A 20,108-nucleotide genomic window follows, 5' to 3' on the forward strand; every position below is an offset into this window, starting at 1 on the left:
AAGTTTTTCTACCAAATTTTTTTTCTCGTGACCTGTCGCTGATGTTGGCATGTATACCCATAACTTTTGAACGGTTTGAAAGAGAGTAATTTCGACGACACTGCTCGTCTCCGGGTCGAATCACGCCCCTCCTTTGCATGTGTTCATCCGCCATGTGCGATCCTGCTCCGTGATGAGAGAGCCATAGAGTGAGCATATGTCGTCGATTTTTGGCCAAAATTGTGGCAAATCTTCTAGATATTTTCCAGATATGATATTAGTTCATGTATAATTGTGTTTGCAGTGTTTACAATGGCTGGTATGATGATGTTGCTCGGACTTTTCCCGTTAATTCGATATTTAATATGTCTGGAGCATTTTTGATATTTCTTAATAAAACGTCCATTCGGAACCACGGTACCACTCTAAACGGTCTCGCTGGAAGCCCAAATGGTCTCCGCTCGGGCTAAAGAGGTTTTAACAGCTGACTACTTATTCAAACTTCTCAGCCACTTACTTATCTGAACAGTTTATCACACACACACATATGCAGTCCCCATTTATTAATATACTGTGGAAGTAAAATCAGACAAGTTAAACTTGTAATGAAACAAAACCTAAAAGGTCATACATACGCATACCTCCATCATGTTACTTGTGCCTGGCATGCAAATCGGCTGGCCATTCGTCCTTGCTATCACTCTATAATATAACAAGAATTCAAACTGGAGCTTGTTTTAAACACAAAAATACATATAATTTAAATTAGAATGTGTCCTGTGACTGAGGTGCATTGAACATCAGAGCATCCATCAAAAGGGAGGAAGAGGAGCCACTTCATCAACACCGTATCCTGGACAAGTGGAGACACTTTTTAGTAAAGGTTGCATTGCATTTTCACTGTTTTTGGCAACAACTTTCAGTTTTCAGTGTGCTGAAAGAATATAGTCAGTGCCATAGCCTCTGTTGTGTCATGAATCAGTTAAAAGGCAACATATTATGTTACATGTTATGTTTCTGGTTCATTTTGTTTGTCAGCAGGATAGCAGAGAAACTACTGGCCCGATTTTTTTTATGAAACTTGGTGAAATGGTTTAGCATGGGCCAAGGAGGACCAGTTTAAGTTAGGAGCCGATCTGAGCCAAGGGGAGGATACAGGCAGTATTGTTGGCTTTCGTGAACACTGTGAGATAAGGCATTTGGCCATGACGGAGGTGTATGCTTTCCGAGTGCCCTTCTAGTTCTGATTTTCACTCCTTGATAACAATGTACAAATTATTTTTTTTGTACATAACTGTTCATACATTTCCCTGCTTTCCCCTTCTCACAAAATTCTCAATTACCTGCACTGTGAGTGCTGCCTGCCACTCGTGTTGCTAATATCAACATCCAACCCCCACCTTTTCCACCACCTGATCCCCACAGATTTTGAGGAATGATCACCGCAAGAGTGTGTTACTGAATAATTGTGGGGGCTCATTACAATTAACCGGCAGCATGCCCAGATGAAGTCTGCACCAAACATTTCTACTTTTTAATCATCTGTTGCTAACTGAACTATATTGGGTTTAAAATGTCTGATGCAGGTTGCTCTGCAATTTACTGGCTGGCATTTGTTGCTTGTTATGGTTCGTTTTGATTGACATTCACTCATTTTTAGTACCGTGGCTTGGCCTTTGAATATGGATGTGAATCTGAGTATAATGATCTTGGGCCATTATCAATCACTTTCAATTTTCCCTGTTGTGTGGCGAGTTCCAAAATGTGTTGACAGTGAGTGCTCCAATGTGAAGCCACAAAAGCTTATGATAAAGTATGATTACAATAAGTTCAATATAAGAATAATTCCATTAAGACCATCTGGGTCAACATTTTCAGTTTGTTTAGCTTCTTATATTTATTGTAGTTTCTGATCTTGTGCAGGCAAAATATGAAGTAAGAATGCAAAGGTATCTTATCACAGCATAATAGATTTTCGCAACATTCAAGTTTAAGAAAAAAACATTTTAATGCAACATAATGGTTTCTACATCCTGGTGAGCAAACCGTGTCTGTGTTTTGTTGTGGTACTCAATGCTTAGGCACTAAATACAGTTTTATTTTTTATTTTTTCTTGTAATGGCCGTGAAGGTTTTAATTTAGCATTTTACGACTCTACTGTGTGCGTAATAATAAGGAACCACGGCAATTAAGTCTTATCAGCTCTGTCGGGGGGTGCTGTGTTGTAAGCTTAGTATTCTGTTCGTTCACAGAAGTGGTGTACTAAACCATGTTTTGTTCACTACTTTGTGTGTGTGTGTGTGTGTGTGTGTGAGAGAGCGTATTGGAGGGTGAGTGACCTTGTCCTTTCATCGGATTCATGTATGACATCTGTTTGTGTGTTCCCACCAGCCGCTATCACCCTGTGTGACTCCCCCGTCGACGCTGTGGAGTCCTTCCGCTTCCTGGGCTCCATCATATCGCAGGACCTTAAGTGGGATCTGAACATCAGCTACATCACTAAAAAGGCTCAGCAGAGGATGTACTTCCTGAAGCAGCTGAAGAAATTCAACCTGCCAAAGACAATGATGGTGCATTTCTACACAGCCATCATTGAGTCCATCCTCTGCTCCTCCATCACGGTCTGGTACGCTGCAGCCACAGCCAAGGACAAGGGCAGGCTACAGCGCATCATTCGCTCTGCCGAGAGGGTGATTGGCTGCAATCTGCCGTCCCTCCAGGACTTGTTCGCTTCAAGGTCCCTGAAGCGAGCAAGAAAGATTGCAACCAATCCCTCTCACCCTGAACACAAACTGTTCCCGCCCCTTCCATGTGGTAGGAGGCTGAGGTCCATCAGCACCAAGACCTCACGACACATGAACAGTTTCTTCCCGTTGGCAGTTGGGCTCATTAACAGAGCCGGGGTCCCCCACTGACTGACTCTGTCATCCCCAGGACAATTGCCTACCCTCCCTACTACTTAAATCTAAAAAATTCAGATTTTTTTTCTCAAACATTACCATTCACTCCCTCAATTTTCTTATTTTATTTGTATTTTTTATTTTTTTCCTATGGCCCTAATACACCATTGTATGTCTGCATGTAATGCCTAATAGTTGCCTTTATATACAGCAAGTGTATGTTTGTCAATTGTCAGAACTGTGCCAGTGGAGTGTAGAGAATCAGATGACGGATAAGCTTGTCATAATAATCCTCGCTTCATCCTGTGTATCAAACCAGTTCAATGCACCTACTGATAATCTGCCACAAACACATCAGACAACAAGCATACACAACATACCCACACACACACACTTACACAGACACACACAAACAGAACTCTAGTAGACATGCAATTACACAAATAAGACTGCTACCTTTTCATATTAAGTTGATTCTAGCATTATAAAGTAATACAAATTAGCTGTTCAAATGGTAACAGCTGATGAGAATCCAAATGAGAAAAGGACTAAGAAATGGGCAAATAACAAGGCACTGTAATTGGTGACCTTCATACACAATTTCTTTAATTATTTTTCATGATAGGTTCTGAATAGCCGGAGGTTTTCCAGCCTTTAACGATAGATTCAAATGCAAGACAGCAAAAGGCCAAACAATTTTGAATAAAAAAAACAAGTCAACCTGAAAATCCTAAAAATTACAAATAATAATCACATGTTCTGTATGTACTAACAAGCTCAACAGGGATGTGCATTAGGTTTGAGATAGAAGTAAAGTATTAAACCGTGAATACACTGCTTCATCAAAACTATCACAAATTATTCATTAACTGAAGAGTTGTCACCATTGGATTTCATTGGCAGTGGCGGTTCTACTATTTCAAATGTGGGGGCATGGTGTATCAAAAAGCGCCAACTATTGAATATCTCAGGAGGAAAGCAGATGCTATCGGAAAGACGGTGGTTCAATCCCTTGCCCCTACAGTTTACATGCCAAAGTATCCTTGGCCATGACACTGAACCCCAAATTACTGAGTGTGCTTGTAAATGTGTATCGCTCTTTGGAGAGTAGCATAGACTTAATGAAGTATCATGGGTTTTGATTAGAAAAGCAATCTTGTATTTAGTACATTAGCTCATTAATGGTGGAAAAGGGTCATCCATCAATATTGCATCACACCTATTGTTGCCAAAATGAAAGCTGATTTGTATGTGCATGCAATGTGTGTCGATTGTGTGTGTTCACAGTGAATATGCGTCACACACTGATGGTCACAGGGTCACATCCCTCTTGACTACAGGATGTCATAACTCAGCCTGCAGTTACAGAATCTCTAATTGCTGAAACCTGGGAGTGGAACACAACTGAACGGAGCATGTCAGAAAACACACGCACAATCACACACACTCACACCCACACGCTCCACAGACGTGCACTCACCTCCTACACAGTCACACCATTCAAGCACCAGCCTTACAAGACCTGCCCGCCCAATTGCTCATATGGTGACACACATATATGGGTAGTCACACACACTTGAGTTGCGTGTTCATACACACACAGATGTTAAGCTCATTAAGAGATTCCCAGAGGGTAGCCAAGACAGGCAGGCTACTGTGGGAATCTGGAGGAATATGCCACTCTGACCTGAACAGACACATGAAGACATACAGGAAATTAAACAATAGATGAAGGCAATTTGTTGCTTTATTTTGGCAACCAAAATGTATATAGAATTAAATAAATGATGGGTTATCAATCATTTGTCTATTGTCTACCTTTCCAACTCCAACAAATCTTATCAATTAGTATTGTTTGGCATCTACATGCCAAAGTTTCTTAAGTACAGGAAAGCACTCAGAGAATCAAAACAAGTATATACTAAATATATTGTAAACAAGCTTAGTAATCTGGTTTGATTTCAAATCAAACCTGATTTCCTTTTAGTTTAGAGTGTACTCGTAGGGTTAGAGTGTATGATTTAAGTTTTGTTTCATATTTATTCTCATTATCTACCAACGTCTTCCTCATTGCCAGTGTTTTGCTACATTTTTTAAAAAGAAAACAAAAGTTGAATGAGATCTTAGGTTAAGAGGTAAACATAAACCACCAAAGTATAGTTTATATGTTGTACTACCTTGTCATTTGCAAGTGCCTTCAACATTTCAAGTGTTAATTGTAAAAATAAATGTTATTTACTGTAATCTGTGCAACATAAATTACTTCTTCCATACATCTGTAGGGCAACATATACACTGCTTCTGTCTGACTCCCTATGCACGAGCTGAACTTATATTTGTTAAAACCGTGGAATAGCTCTACTATGCTCGACATGCACACGTCTATGCCACACACACACACACACACACTAAATCACTGGTCACGTATCCCTCTCCCAAAGCTAATCCCCCTTCATCTGACATTAAGCCGAAGGATGAAGAGGTAAGCAAGGGATGAGACGGGACAGACAAAACAAGAAATAGGCAGAGAAATAAAAAAATGAAAAGAGAAAATCTTTGCCCTCTTCACCTTTAACTTGTGATGGATGGGCTATAGTGGTGGAGCAAATCTGACGTCAAGTGTCTGCAGACAGATGTGGCATTTTAAGGAGAAGATATTTCTACATTTTAAAAGGCAAGACATGAACTTGAACTTTTACCCTCAGAGTTGCATTTAAAAAACATTTTCAACTACCAGATTTTTGGTCAAAGACAATTTTCTACTCCCACACTGCATGGGTGAGTCACTTCTCTGCAAAACAAAGGTTGAAGGATTTGTGCAAACTTACATGCAAGCATAAACTCACACAGGCATGAATAGATGTGACTTAGAGACAGAGACATTAGAAATTATTACGTGGCATAAAAAGCAATAAATGATGACTGAGTAACTGACTTCACCATTTTTCTCTCTAAATCAAATCCTAAATTTCCATTTCCTACCGCCTCTGTCCTCGCTTTCCCAGCCCTCATTTTGTTAGTGTATTAGTGTTAGTGTATCACACTACTGTACACATATATAATTCACGTAGACTATGAAAAAAACAGTCTGTGGGCAACACCAAAATTCACAACGACCAGTATCTAATGCTTTATAAGGCTATCGTTAATTAAAACTCGGGTTCAGTCAAATTTTTGGGATTAACAAGAAGGGATTTGGGAAAACTGCTCTTAATATGGGATTGTCCTGAATTTTTTTGGGACGTCTGGTCACGGAACAATGGATGTGGAAATACTTGTCTGTAAAACTTTATAATTGTGGCAAGTCACAGCTCACACACCCGCCATTGGTATGCTTACCACCTAAATATAGGCATCAGCCTCTGCCAAGATTATCTGGGAAAACCAATAGTGAAATCTGTTTCAGCAACAATTTAGGAAACGGGACTTCTCAGTCCAGCAATATGGTTTTAATGTGGTATTTAAAAAGTAATTTTCATCACTTTCTATAAAATCTTGTTTGGAATATTGCTCTTTAATACTTGCAAACATCTTTGCATGAGACAACATACTGTGCAGAGTTCTGCTCAAGGGACCTTCAGCAATTACAACAGGTCTATCAGTGATGGGGATTAAATCAGCACCTTTTAATTTAGTGGTTGACGTTTCAGCCTTGAGGCAAGCCTGCCGCCCCCACACACACACAGACGCATATTCGCCAGGAAGGTTACTCTACAGTAGCTCGTGTCTATTCACTGTGAAGTCTCTTCAGGGAAGACAAGAGTAATGCCAGATCATTCAAGCAGACACATGCTGCGGACACACACACACACACACACACACACAGAAAGACAGAAGAAGGGGAAAATACAGTAAGAGAAAGATAATATCTGCTACTGAAACTGCACTGTGATCCACTGAATAATACTGCGATTCTCTAACTTCATACTCAAACATCATACTGTTGTAGCTGTATTTATAGTACTGTGTCGTGCCCTGTCCCTGCTTTGTCCGTTTTTACCATTGATGTAATTTATTGTCTTCGTGTGTGAAATTATCGTCTTGATGTCCAGATATGTCCCTTATAATTACAGCCTTGGCAGGTTGCAGTTGCAATGAGAAGAAGATTCAAATGTATCCGTGTGTGTGTGTATGTGTGTGTGCGTGTGTGTGTGCATCATGTGAATGCGAGGCGTGCGATACATCTGTGCCCACCAGCGATCTTTATGTGTACTTAGAAATCCACTCCCCGGGTGCATTATGCCTTTGAAGCTCAGCAGGGTGGTCTAGTAGCTTTTAATTTTAATTAATTTCCCCTCTCTATTAATAAACCTATATCATTCCCTAAGTGGTTCTAAGTTTTAAAGGTGCTGCATTACTCATTAGCCGATTGCAATGAGAAGGCATTGTGCTGAGTCAGCAGAAACCTCAAGTTGGCAAGTTCATCCCATAAAGTCTAAATAACTCTTAAAATGAGACCTGGTGGTGAATGGGGTGTTAAGTGTGAGTGAGAAAGTGACCGAAAAATAAATTCAAAAGGGGTGCTGAATAAACGTTAGCTGTAGTGTTGAGAGCACTGCTTTGTTTCGCTGCAAATACAGCATGTAGCACCTTAACATTTTACATCGGTGGATAAATAATTCTGAGATAATTCTAAAGTTACCTCAAATGTAAAGTCTGTCTGAAATGCTCCGCCTTCGGCTTACACAAAGCTGCCTATTGAATAATTCCTGGCAATCCATTAGCTGGATTCACATATTACAATCCTCAACAAGTGCAATCATGTCATCTGTGTTGTGTTAGATGATCTGTGGGAGCTTATTTTCAAACAGATAGCGATCTGAAGAACAAAATACCACAGAGTGAGGACGGATGGCGTCATTTACAGGAATTCCTTGTAGCTGTTTTTAAATCATTAAAGCATTTCATTCCATGAAAAGAAAATGACAGTCAAGATAATTCTAAAGTTTTTTTTTTGTATACTTTGATGCCCCCATTACACAGCTTGCCCAATTAATAGTAGGCAATGGCCTTCTTTCTGTCGTCAGAATCCAACTTAAGTCATGTCAGCTGTTTCCTTAGCTCTCTGTGTAGGAAGCTCTAACTCCAGAGACTTCCTCCCTATTGAGCTGATGACCCTCCCTGTGCTCTCTGAGGGTTTCCTTAAAAAAATATTCCCTCAGTGGCGCATTTCCTCAATCCACTTTGAAGACGAAAGTATGCCAACACTAACATAAAGTAGTAATGAGATAGATAGATAGATAGATAGATAGATAGATAGATAGATAGATAGATAGATAGATAGATAGATAGATAGATAGATAGATAGATTTTCTCCACTAAAGTGTCTTTTAAATTGCTTTTTTCCTCCTCTTATCTGACCTCCCGCCCTAGCATCTCGCTAAATTACACACACACACACACACGCACACACACACGCCGTGAGCGCGCACCACTCAAAGTTTGACGCGCCGACTTCCATAGCACAGGCGCGTCTGATAGAAAGCAGTAAACTATGCGGGATATTTCTCGGTGACTGAGCATCATTTATTTATTTCGCGGTGATAAGACGTTCGGCGCCTATAAGCTCATGTCTGACCGTGAACGGAGCTATTTCAACGTTACCCTCCACCTGCACTTAATTGTTTCGGAGTTTTGCTCTCGGTGGCTGCGTGCGCGTAACTTTCAGACGAGGACAAATATTTGGAATTTGGGGCATTTTGGCACAAGACGGGACACCGTGTGCGCCAGGCGTCAGACATAGAAGTCAACAAGTGTCTCTCATACTGTAGGAGAAGAGACAGAGATATAAAAGCTTGTTGAAGTTGCTGAATGGAAAGTTAGTTTTGTCTTTCTTGGTCGCGGGACATTTCAAGTGGATCACATTTCATTTACGGGAAGGCGGATAAGTTCTTCAGAGTTTTTACGAGTTTCTTTATTACTCACCATGAGTTCACCGGTGGTTTTCCAGATATGGACGGTTTTTTTGTTGGGGACTTTAACCGGGGTCACATGGGGTGATTTGTCCTCCGCCAGACTGCTGAGGGGCAACATCAGGAGAGACGGTGAGTCTTTATCATCGCTCTTTTTATTTGTGTTTAGCGTACGCGTCTTTACTGCTGACACAGCGTATCTGCAAAGGTCTGTTATAGTGACCATCTTGTAAAAAAACAAAGTCTACTTAATTAGCCTGTAATTAATATACTTTATTTTGTGTTATTGTAGCCTATGCATATAACTTGACTTCTTGAAATTTTTGGCCTATTCTTTTTTTTTAAATAAAGTTTAGATCAGGAAGTGGCTTTTTTTCATTGATGCATCGTTGGATCTACTTGTTTAAATCCCTTTTTATGTTCTTTCTCAGCTGAAATACTGTTTTGGAAAGACTAATGGAATATTGAGATATTTGTGGTGACCTCAGTGTTACTTAAAATAGATATCAGTTGTTTGTAAGTGTGGCAGTTGACTGACATGGCTTGTTGTAGTGGATTACTTGCTGACACACTGTTGGGTGAGTATAGCAGCAACGGAGTGAGAAAAGGTAAATGATGTACAGTGAGTGCAAAATGAGAGGATAAGCAAAGTCTGTTGGATGACAAGCTGCTCCTGATTTTTAGGCTTAAATAAGGAGCATGCATGTCCCAGAACATACCATTATTGCTGCAGTGCATCCCTCCTTCACTGAAGCTGCAGTCTTCAGACTTCTTGAGCCTCTTTCCTATCTAACGTCTTGCAGGTGTGCCATTATACTTGGCCCTGAGGCTAAAGTCATGGTGCTACAGTGCCTTTGATTACAGACACACACACATACACACTCACACACACAGCTGCAGGGTTGCTTTTGGCAGGGAAACATGAAAATACCACTGTATTAGGTTCTAACCTGGGCGACTGCCCCTGTGGACGGTCTCACATCTCACTCCTGCGTGTGTGTTAATAACAAAGGAATAACATGGAGGGGTAGGTCATGACTTTAAGTCTGAGTGTCCACACATGAAGTAGCTCCCCATCAAAAACCTCTTAAACTTTCTGAAGTTAAGATTATTTTTTCTTATTGCATTTAACTGTTCATGATGAATCGTTCTAACCAAAACTGCCACGCATATTTAACATCGAGTCCAAACACACTTTGATAAGTCAATACCCACAGATGTTTGAGTGATGGATTGCAACCTGTTCGAAAACAGTTGCCAGGTCTTTTCCAGTTACAAGTGTGTAAAGAATACAAATGGCATCATAGACACCGCAGCACAGAGTGACAGGTGAGCTGCAGCAGTGCTGAGAGACAGAGCAGACGGACGGGAGAGAAAAGCAGCGAGTGATGACAAAGAAACGGCTCGTTACCCAAATAAAAGTTGATGCTGTTCGGAGACGACAGCTGCAGTAACTTTTATTTGGTCAAAGTTCCAAATACCAGCAGGATAAAAAAAAAGTATCTGCTACCTCACGGAAAAAGTATGAAGCAGTAAAGTTCAGAAGAAGGCAGTGACAAAGCTCCAACATGCTTTTACGCTACTTTAGAAATGGGAGTTTTTATTACTCATTCCAACAGGATTTAAAAAGATCTGCATCTCAGTTCTTTCCTCTGTAGTTATCATTTTATGTTACTAGGAAAGAGTCTAAGACTACACTCAAATGCGCACTTCATTCTTAGTTGTTTATTGACTTTTGTTTTTTTTAGCTGGTACAGATTATTTTTCATCATCAGATTCTGATAAAATAATAGACTTTGCCTCATCCTCTCCTTTAAAAGTGCTCCATTGACTTCATTATATGCTGAGGACAACAGTATTTCACTGTATCTTTACATAGCAAACAGTCGTTTGCTGCTATGTAAATGATCTGAATTTGGATATTAGTACGTTTAGGTGAAAAAGTTAAGCGCTGCTTTGTTTTGTGGCAGGAGTGCTTCTCAGTATGAGATTTAAATCCACAACAGGCCATTCATATATTTTTTATGTTAAACACATACTAAGCTTGATTAATTTGCTGAAATTTAAATTGAAAGAAAAAAAATGTGCACATTTCCATTTGCTTTCTACACTTGCCGTTACAAACCAAATAATTGGTTTAGTGCACTCAGTGAAGGAAAATATGTCCGTTGATATTTCAGAGCAGAGTTGTTCTCTTGAAACAGTCAGTCAGTAAAACAATGAGTGTTTAATCATTCTATCACAGGAGTGTAAAAGATTAGATGGCATAACTTTTTTTGAACACCGTCACTCTCTAAAGATCTCCCTGACAGAGTTGAGAGTGAATGTGTCCCTGTGTTTACTGTCGTGTGTGTGTGTGTGTGTGCGTGTGTGTGTGTGTGTGTGTGTGTGTGAATGCTGTGACAGAATGTCTTAGCTCAACGATGCTCTGATAGTAGAAAACGTTTGGCACCGGCCGGACATTTGTGACTGCCTCTGCTTTAAGTTTTAAGGGAGCGTTACTGGATTGTTCTGTTTCGCGAATCTTTAATGCATATTCAGAAACATTCTTCATATGTTCATGATCTATCGTAGAAATTCACACATTTTGAAAAGCCACCAGAAATTAACAACAATATGACTATATGATTTGTGTCATGCTTGTAATTTTTAGACGTGATGTAATTTGTTAAAATGTTCAGGATATTTTATTAGATGGATATAATAATTAATTTATCATAGCCAAGTAGGGATGCTTGTATCATCGTTTATTTTTTTCTGAAGTCTACTTCACAAAATGCTGTATGTATAGTCCTCCTTGAAAAGCTACAATATTCTATTCAGACTGCCTGTTCATTCATGTTGTATATTAATATCTTTCCCTTTAATGTGTAATTCCATGGCACACCTGGGCTACAGTTGTACACTGGTGTTTTGAGGCACAGCAGTTCAGTGTTGCACAACTTTGTGGGTACAAGGGAATGTGGGAAATACTTTTTTTAATCCTACCACAATATTTACTTGCACACACTTTACCCATGTATGAAAGTACAAACACCACTCACAGTTTAACTTGAGATTTTGCTTGTAGAGAATGAACATGCTTTTAGTCGGTGGCATGGTTTTAACCTTCTGAAGAAACACACCCTACAAACATACAGTGTCTGTGTCATGCAGTCATTATGGCCACTAAACAGAGACTATAACTTCCACTCAGGGAGAGAACCACAATATATTTTATAAAGGCTCCTGGCATCTTTCTGATTCCTCCTCTCATTTTCTCCAGTAGGTCTTCTCTTATCTGTTGCCTTCCTCTCTCAGTGCTGCCTTATCAGCCTATGCCTCGCTACATATCACTCCATCTTTCCAGACCCTCCTCTTTCAATCTCCCCCTTTCTCATGTCTCTCTTTATCTTCCGATCTTTCCCCATCTGTTTCAGCTCTTTTTAATCAAAAGCTATTTCACCCTGTTGGCTCCATGAGCAAATATAATGCGGCAAACACTGTCACAGAGACGCACGCCAGCACACTTGCACAATTGCACACTTGAACACTTGCACGACACAAAGGTACCTGCACAAGGATAATACTTTTGGCCAACCTTTGTAAACCAACAAACGTTTGAACATCCATTGTGGATACACTTAAAAGATCGACATTCACGCTGTAAAAGATGGGTGCAGACACAGATACAAAACAAGTTATATAGTAAAATGCACATTCTGCAATTGCAGACAAATCATACAGTATGAGTGGCTGTGCTCACAAAATCATGCATGTTCTTACGCTGAGCTGAGCGAGGTGTTGGTGATGTTAGTGAGTGTGATGTCATGGTCCTTGACCGTGTCTCAGAACCTGAGGTGGCCTTGCCTCTGATAACAAACACACACACACACACACACACACACACACACAATATACAGTCATTCACTAATGTCTCACAAAGTATACATAAAAAGCAAAGAAGTTTATCAGACAAGCAATCTCACTCTACTGTAACTACTGCGTGTCATTTTTGTGTTGCCTTGGGGCAATGCTGCGCTATAATGGCAGTAAAACACCAAGGGAAATCTGTATTAAGTGAAATACTTGTTCAGAACATTTGTATTATGCAGCAGTTCATTGGCAGTGAGGTTAAGTGGCTTGTTGGCATCCAACTGTATAGCATATAGATTTGACTGCTCTACAATAACGTCAAGGATATCTTCTTCCAATAACCTCTTGAAGTAATAGAGTAGGGACATGATGTCATCAGCCTGCAGAAGTGTAAGTGTAATTACAGTACCAGTATTACTTCTGCCTCTCAAACCTGATTAATTCTTCCTCCCTTTCCTCAAACTCACTGTCCTCTATCAGAGGTTATGACCCTATGTATCCCAACTGTTCGATAAGGCTTCTATACATATTTCATTATAAATATATACCTCTTTATTTTTATCATCAAGTCATGAGATGCAAAATAGTGACATCTATCTTACCTTCCAATCAGATCGTGCTGTCACTTCACTTGTCTTTCTGAAAGGAGGTCCCGCCCCCAATTCATGCATCATACTCACTCCTGCACTTCATTTGATTGTTAACATACATATAGCACATTGTTGTGTGTAGGAATGAAAAAAAAAAATAGGAGGGAGGAGGTGCAAAAAGGTGTTCTGTTGCCTAAAGGCAATTGCATTCAGTACAGGGCTACGGTCCATTTAATCAACTGTTCCAAAGCTAAGCCAATTTGTCTCATTTTAAGAAAAAAACTGTATTCATACTCTGCGCTTTGAGTTGCAGGAATACAAAGATTTACTCATGGCATGGGTGGAGGCCCATCCACCTGGTCACTGCATCCTGCAACATCTTGAGTGATTTAAGACAGGAGGCAAAGGGGTTCATATTGTTTTTGTGTCACCATGTTAAACACGGGGGTGACAGCAGGGCGGAGTGTCACTGAGGGTTATTGGAATTCATGAGTCACTCTCCCGACAACCAACATGGAAGTACTCCCCACCCGCCCACCCAGGCCGACACACTAACACAATTACAGGATCTCCCTTTCAAGGGAATCCCCCCCCCCAATAAACACTTGTCATCTCACACGCACACACACTTTTCATGTGAGAAATTGCATGAGCTAAAGTTGTTCCACCCCTAAACATTTGGCAGACAGTCTTTTCCTCCCCTGCAGGGAGGAGTAGAGGAAATAGGGTGGTGACCACTTGGACGAAGAAGCAAAGACTGAGATGATGCCTTGGAAATTGAGTCGAGCTAGGTGTTTGCTCTGTAATGGAAATTGTGGTGTTAAAGGCTTATGTGCCTTATGCTTTATGCATCCCCTGCTGTGGAGAATGTGATATTTCCTACTTGTTTGGAGCACCTGGTACGTAGATGTGTTTTATGGCCTGAGATGTTTTTATCATTTTCTTTGTACTACAACTGGAAAGGCTGTAGGAGTTGTTTGAAGGGATAACAGGCATGCGTGCATGCACTTTTTAAAGATCTGTACGTGAATTGATAGACCAATATTGTCTTTGTGCACTTTGTTGCCTCGCTCTCATCACTCCGGACAGCAACGGATTTCAAGTTCCCATGACATTTTAGGTGGAGAGGGCAGTGGGAGAGACATGGAAGTTTAGAAGGGAGCTTAGAAGAGTTAGAGGGCACAGACTAGGAGGAGAAGAGGGAAAAGGTGTGTTGAGAGAGATATGCCAAGTTGAAAGACCTGTCCCTCCACTTTTCTGCCCCGTCAGCTTCAAAGGAGAGATAGTGAGACCAACGGCAAGCCAAATGGACAGAGTATAAAGGAGGAAATGGAAGAAAGAAGGACTGATAGAGGAGTGGAAAAGGGCAGGGGGAGATAAGGTATTTCTGGAGAGGGAGAGCGAACAGACTAGAGTGCCAAACATCAGCAGATTATCTGATCTCTGTATCTGATCAAAACTCAAATCATAAAGAAAAAAAAGAAGGCACAACAACCAGCTTTATCAACATGCAGTACCTTCGCCACTGATGAAGGCCACGGACAGATCTTGCTCCCCAGATTGGGAGTGTCTGGCTACATTCATGCACACTCACTGAAGTGGAAACATAATTAAGCTTCTTCACCTCATGACACAAATGGGATTGTTTAAAAGAACAATGCATTCCTCAAGATTAATCAAATACACAGACTATCATAACACAGAAACACACAATTCTTTCACACTGATGACGTGAGTTCAGGTAACAGCCATCATCGCATCTCCTATTAGAATTACGCCAATTACAATGAGGAGCTGTGGATGAAAAGACCAAGCTGAGTAGTAAATCTAGTGTTTGAATTGTGGGAGGCAGGGTGGCGTAAATCCCTTAGCAACATATGCTAAGAACTGACTTTACTCTTTCCCCCGTCTTACTGCAACCATGCACCTCCGGTCAGCCACCCTAGTAGCTTACGGTGGCTCATTTTAGCTGGTTTTAGCAAACTTAAAGCAATAGTTTCACATTTACACTTATTTGTGTTTTTGCTGAGAAGTATATGAGAAGATTGAAACCACTCTAACAAGTGAGGTGAGAGTGGATCTTCTCATATAACTTTCAGCATGAAAGCAAATGAGCTAATTTACCAAAATGTCAAACTATTGCTATAACATAGATATCACAGATGTAACCGATTGGATTAGCTTACTTTGTGATTACTGTGTATCTACTTTACATTGCAAAGCTTCGCTTTAGCTGACAACTCTTTCTGTTATTGTTAATGCATACCTCTCCGCAGAATTATTTACCTCCACTGATGTGTTTAGTTTCTTTTGGCTACTCTAAATCAATTTACAAGCCAATAAAGCTCTTTTGAAATTGAGCCGAGTTGGGGACACAGTAGAGGGGAACCAAGAGAGCAGGAAAGAAACGGGGAGAGGGAGACAGATGTTTAGTCATGTGTAGTCAGTCTTGTAGCTGAGTCATCTGACTGGTACAGTGAATAACAGAGGAGCAGGAAAATGAGACAGAGAGAAAGGAGGAGGTGGAGGGTGCATGGAAAGAGACACAGGATAGGAGAGATGCAGGAACCAATTAAAGGAGAAAGTTGATCAAACCAGTGGATGAAAAAGAAGACAAGATAAAATGAAGAACATGAAGAGAATAAAGATGGAAACGAGGTAGGGAGAGGGAGTTAATGAACAGAATTGTAAAAACAAAGCGTAAGAATAAACATGTGGAAAGTTATAATTGAGCGGAGATGAGAGGTTGATCAGGGTAAAACAAAGAGCTAGAACCGAAGGCGCGGAGGAGAGAGATGGTGGAGGCTGTTTCACAAAAAACAGCTGACATGCAGGTGAAAGAAAGAGCCGGGGAGAGGAAAGAGGGAATAAAACAAGGCAAAGTGAGTGAGTGTGATGGATATGAAAAGAGACTAGAGGTAGAGAGAGTAGAGGTGTGAAAAGAGTGATAGAGTGATGCATGGAACAAATGAGAAACAGGAGTGTGAGGGAGAGGGCGAATAAGCTGTGAACGTGAACAAAAGAAAAAAGAAGTTTTTAAAGAGAGAGAAAGTTTGTGAACACACAGGGAGGCACCTGTCCAAAGTGAGAGACACACCGATGAATAAGAATGTAGGATTATAAGGGGAAGGAAATAGAGTGCGTGATTTTAAGAGGATGTAGATTAGATGGATAGTGAGCTTCTCCCATATCATTTGCTCTTTCTCCGTCCTTGACAAACCAAACTAATGTGACTCACTCATCAGTAATTGCATGAGAAAACGTCTGATCCATGTGTGAGTGTTAGAAATAAAGAGATGGAGAGAGAGAAGGATGGTGCTGTATTTGAGTGTTTAGGTTTACTGCGGTAGTCTGTGTTACCGTTTGTTATAGAAACAAAACCCACTGAGTTTATTTTCGTGTATCAGTGCCCACATTCATCAAATCAAAAAAACTCTAATTTGTAAAATACTAAGTTAAGTATAAGTAGTATACTAAGTACTATAGTAAGTTAATTTAAGTATAAGTAGTTCATATTAATTGTGTTATCAATACAATGGATGCTATAATAGCATCTGCCCTGTACAGCAGTAGCAGAGTCAGATTTCACTCATCACGTGATGTAAGGAAAGTTAAAAGACAAGACAATGGTGGAGGATTAGGAAAAGCAAAAGCACTTAATTGGCAATATTTCTGATTAACCCCAATGCTAAGCATTCCTTTTATTCAAGATTTGAGCTATTTTGTTGAATTGCCTCTTAGCAATTGCCTCTAGCAAGCAATGATGCAGGGTATATATCTAGGGCTTTTATTGTGAAAGGTAAGGCTTGAAGTAGTGAAGCTGTAATGCGCCACCGTTGACAATGTGAGAGCAATTAATGCAAACATACATTTGGGTGACAAATTGGAGGCATTAGCAACGTTAGGTATCAGTAAAGTGTTGGACCAACACAAGCGGTCACAATCACTTCCAGTAAAATGCCTCAAACACGTCCTATTTACAGGAGTAACTGCTGAGCAACAATGCCACTGTAGTTGTAGCGGGTGTGTTAATTACATTGATATCCCCTCAGGCAAGGTGTTGCAAGCAAACAGGTTCTCTGAGGGGATTGTGAGGGAAATTAAATGGATCTCAATTGCAGCTATTTGGCACTTATTTGGATTTTCAGTTGGATAATAACAGAAAGCCAGCAGATCTTTTATCACGCTGCAGGCAGAGTTTGTACGTGAAATCAAAGCATTGATGTATCATGCTCCATCAAAAGGCGAGGTGTTCATTTTCTGATTCGCAAACATCCTCAGAACGGCAAACAATGTAATGTATCACATTTTCAACCAATACGGACTAAACACACTTTTTTGTTTGACTGATGGCAGCTTTGACCCACTATCACAAGTGGTGATATTTGTTTGTGTTCTGCCCACTAAGGAGTCATAGAATTGGAGTCAAATAGTGCTGAAATGATTTGTCGATTGATTGAGTAAAAAACTTTGATAATTAATTAATTGTTTGTTGGTAAAGCAAAAATGACAGACATTTGCTGGCTCCTGCTTTTCAGATGTGAGCAGCTGTTGCTTTTCTCTGTTTTATGAAAATGTAAATTGAATATAGTTTTTGTTTTTTTTTGTCACTTAAAACAAGTTATTTGGCTCTGAGAACTTGAGAAGAGTATTTCTCACTAACCCTTTTCCGACATAAAATAGATAAATAGATGATGGAAATAATCATGTCCTTGGGAGGTAGTTGAGTCACACAACATGAGTGCACTGCTGCACTCACACCTAACCAATACGTTCTGATCCCATCTTGTCACAAACAGACGCTTTATCCCAGTGCATCCAACTACGATGTCCTGGGACTGAGAACAGGCTGATCTAACACACTCAATACAATGCAACATAAATCCAATGCACCCTTTGCAATAGGGCAGTGTATGTAGGCTGGGATTGCTGCTGCTGAACCGCTCACCTGGAACCGCTGCGCCCAGTTGAGGCTGCTGCTGTTCATTTGGCATTTTATAAGCCGTACCTCCAACCATGCATCCATCTGTTGAGCTCTGAATCTAGGCTACCCTGGGAAGGAATTATTATTGTCACTCCCCAATCGCTGCAATGCTGAGTTTGGTGAATCCATTAGGGCTGTGATGAGGTCAGAGCCTCAAGGCCAAAGATAAATTACCTACATATTCTGTGTTCACATAATAATATGTGTTTTGACTTACAGAACCAAAGTCATCGTATCCATTTCAGACTTTATAGGACTCTATAAGCCCAATATCTCATTCACAATCTGACAAAGAAAAGGAATGGGAAAGAACAGGTTAGTCAGTAAACTAAAAGAAAAAGCCACAGAAGTTTAGGTGGCCAGCACGACACTCCAAGTATAAACACCTCTGTGAAACAGCACAGGAGGTATATTGTGCAGTTTAGGATGTTTTCTCAAGAAAAACACACCGAGGAATCAAGTGCTTCAAGTGTTTTCAGTACCTGCTGAAACTTTTAAAGCACAAGATACAGATCCTGAAAAAGAATGGTGTGATGCCAGTGGGTTTCTGCCACCAGGGCTAAGTGAGGGTGAGAACATGACCAGATGTCAGAAGTGACACTGCAGAAAGATGAGAGCAGGAACCGCTCTCACCCCAGGAGATGTGCCCCTGCTGAAGGAAAGAGATAAACACTGTGTATTCATGTTGTGTGTTATATATATATATATATTCATATACTTGTGTGTGTGTGTGTGTGTGTGTGTGTGTGTCTGAGAGAGAAAGAGAAATCCTCTAGTGCACTGTGAGAGATGTCTTTGTTACTCTGACAATGGTGCTCTGACACAAATGAAAAATATTCTTTTTTTTTTTCTCTCTTCTGTCAAACACTTTTATCTTTCCCTCTCCAACTGTCAGCGTTTCTCCCCATATTTCCCTCACTCTCTCTAATTCTCCATTTGTGTATCTCAGCATTTCTCCCGCTGTCTCTCTCCTCTCCTTCTGTCTCTTCTTGTCTTCATTAGCTTCCCCTGTCCTGTTTTCATTTAATCATTTTTACCCTCTGAATTTGGTATCTGAGCAGCAGAATGTGAGCAAGTGCAGAGAGAGAAGTAGAGAATACAAATACTGCAGGAGAGAGGGAGAAATGGGGATAGGGGACATGGATCGGAGCACAGACGGAAAAGGGAGAAGGCATTGTTAGAGGGATATAAGAGGGGGGTGGAAATGCGAGAAAGGCTGAAAGAAAAGTTAACAGGCAGAAAAAGGAGCGGAAGAAAGAAAGAATATAAAAAGCAGAAGGGGAAAGAAATGGCAGGAGGGTGGTGCTGCTGTGGAGCCTAGAGCAGGATAAGTGATCCCAGTGGTAGATAGAAGGTCAGATACACACTGACAGTCAGACCACTGATTAACCTTGCGCTCTGACCACACATACACACACTCTTCCTGACACAACAGCACAACAACACACACACACAGCTGATGTGAGACAGACAGACTGCGAGCAAGATGGCTGTCAAAACATCAGCTCAGCATCTCACACAACGCTCAGAGCAAACACACACAAACATACATCTTGCAAACAGCGTCCAAGCAGCCCTGAGAGGAATCGAGGCTGATGTTTGATAAACTTGTGCTACCACAGCTGGGGCTTAGCTAAAGCACACACACACACACACACACAAAGAAATGTACATACACACACAGCCCAGCAACAGCCAATTTCACCCAGTTTTTTCATAAAGTTATGTGTTGAAACATAACGCGAGAGGAAATGCAAAGGAAACACAATTTGTGGCCAGTTATTACATTAGATGTGTATGATATTGTGACTGTTTTTTATTGTATATGGCCTTTGATGTGTGTTTTCTTCTGTGAACATATTAAGTGAATATCGATGTGTGTGTGTGT

General features: G+C 40.5%; 1 protein-coding gene across 1 annotated transcript in view; it reads left to right on the plus strand.

Annotated features, from left to right (window-relative positions):
* Positions 1-8,319: 8,319 nt before the first annotated feature.
* Positions 8,320-20,108, plus strand: part of pdgfd (platelet derived growth factor d) — a 48,395-nt gene continuing 36,606 nt past the window's right edge. Inside the window, exon 1 of the mRNA XM_031860783.1 lies at positions 8,320-8,923. Coding sequence (XP_031716643.1) covers positions 8,806-8,923 — 118 coding nt within the window. The 5' untranslated portion in view covers positions 8,320-8,805. The remainder of the gene's footprint in view (positions 8,924-20,108) is intronic.

This window comes from Anarrhichthys ocellatus, unplaced genomic scaffold, assembly GCF_004355925.1.
Source record: "Anarrhichthys ocellatus isolate YVR2014 unplaced genomic scaffold, GSC_Weel_1.0 scaffold24, whole genome shotgun sequence".
In the NCBI taxonomy this organism is placed as follows: Eukaryota; Metazoa; Chordata; class Actinopteri; order Perciformes; family Anarhichadidae; genus Anarrhichthys; species Anarrhichthys ocellatus.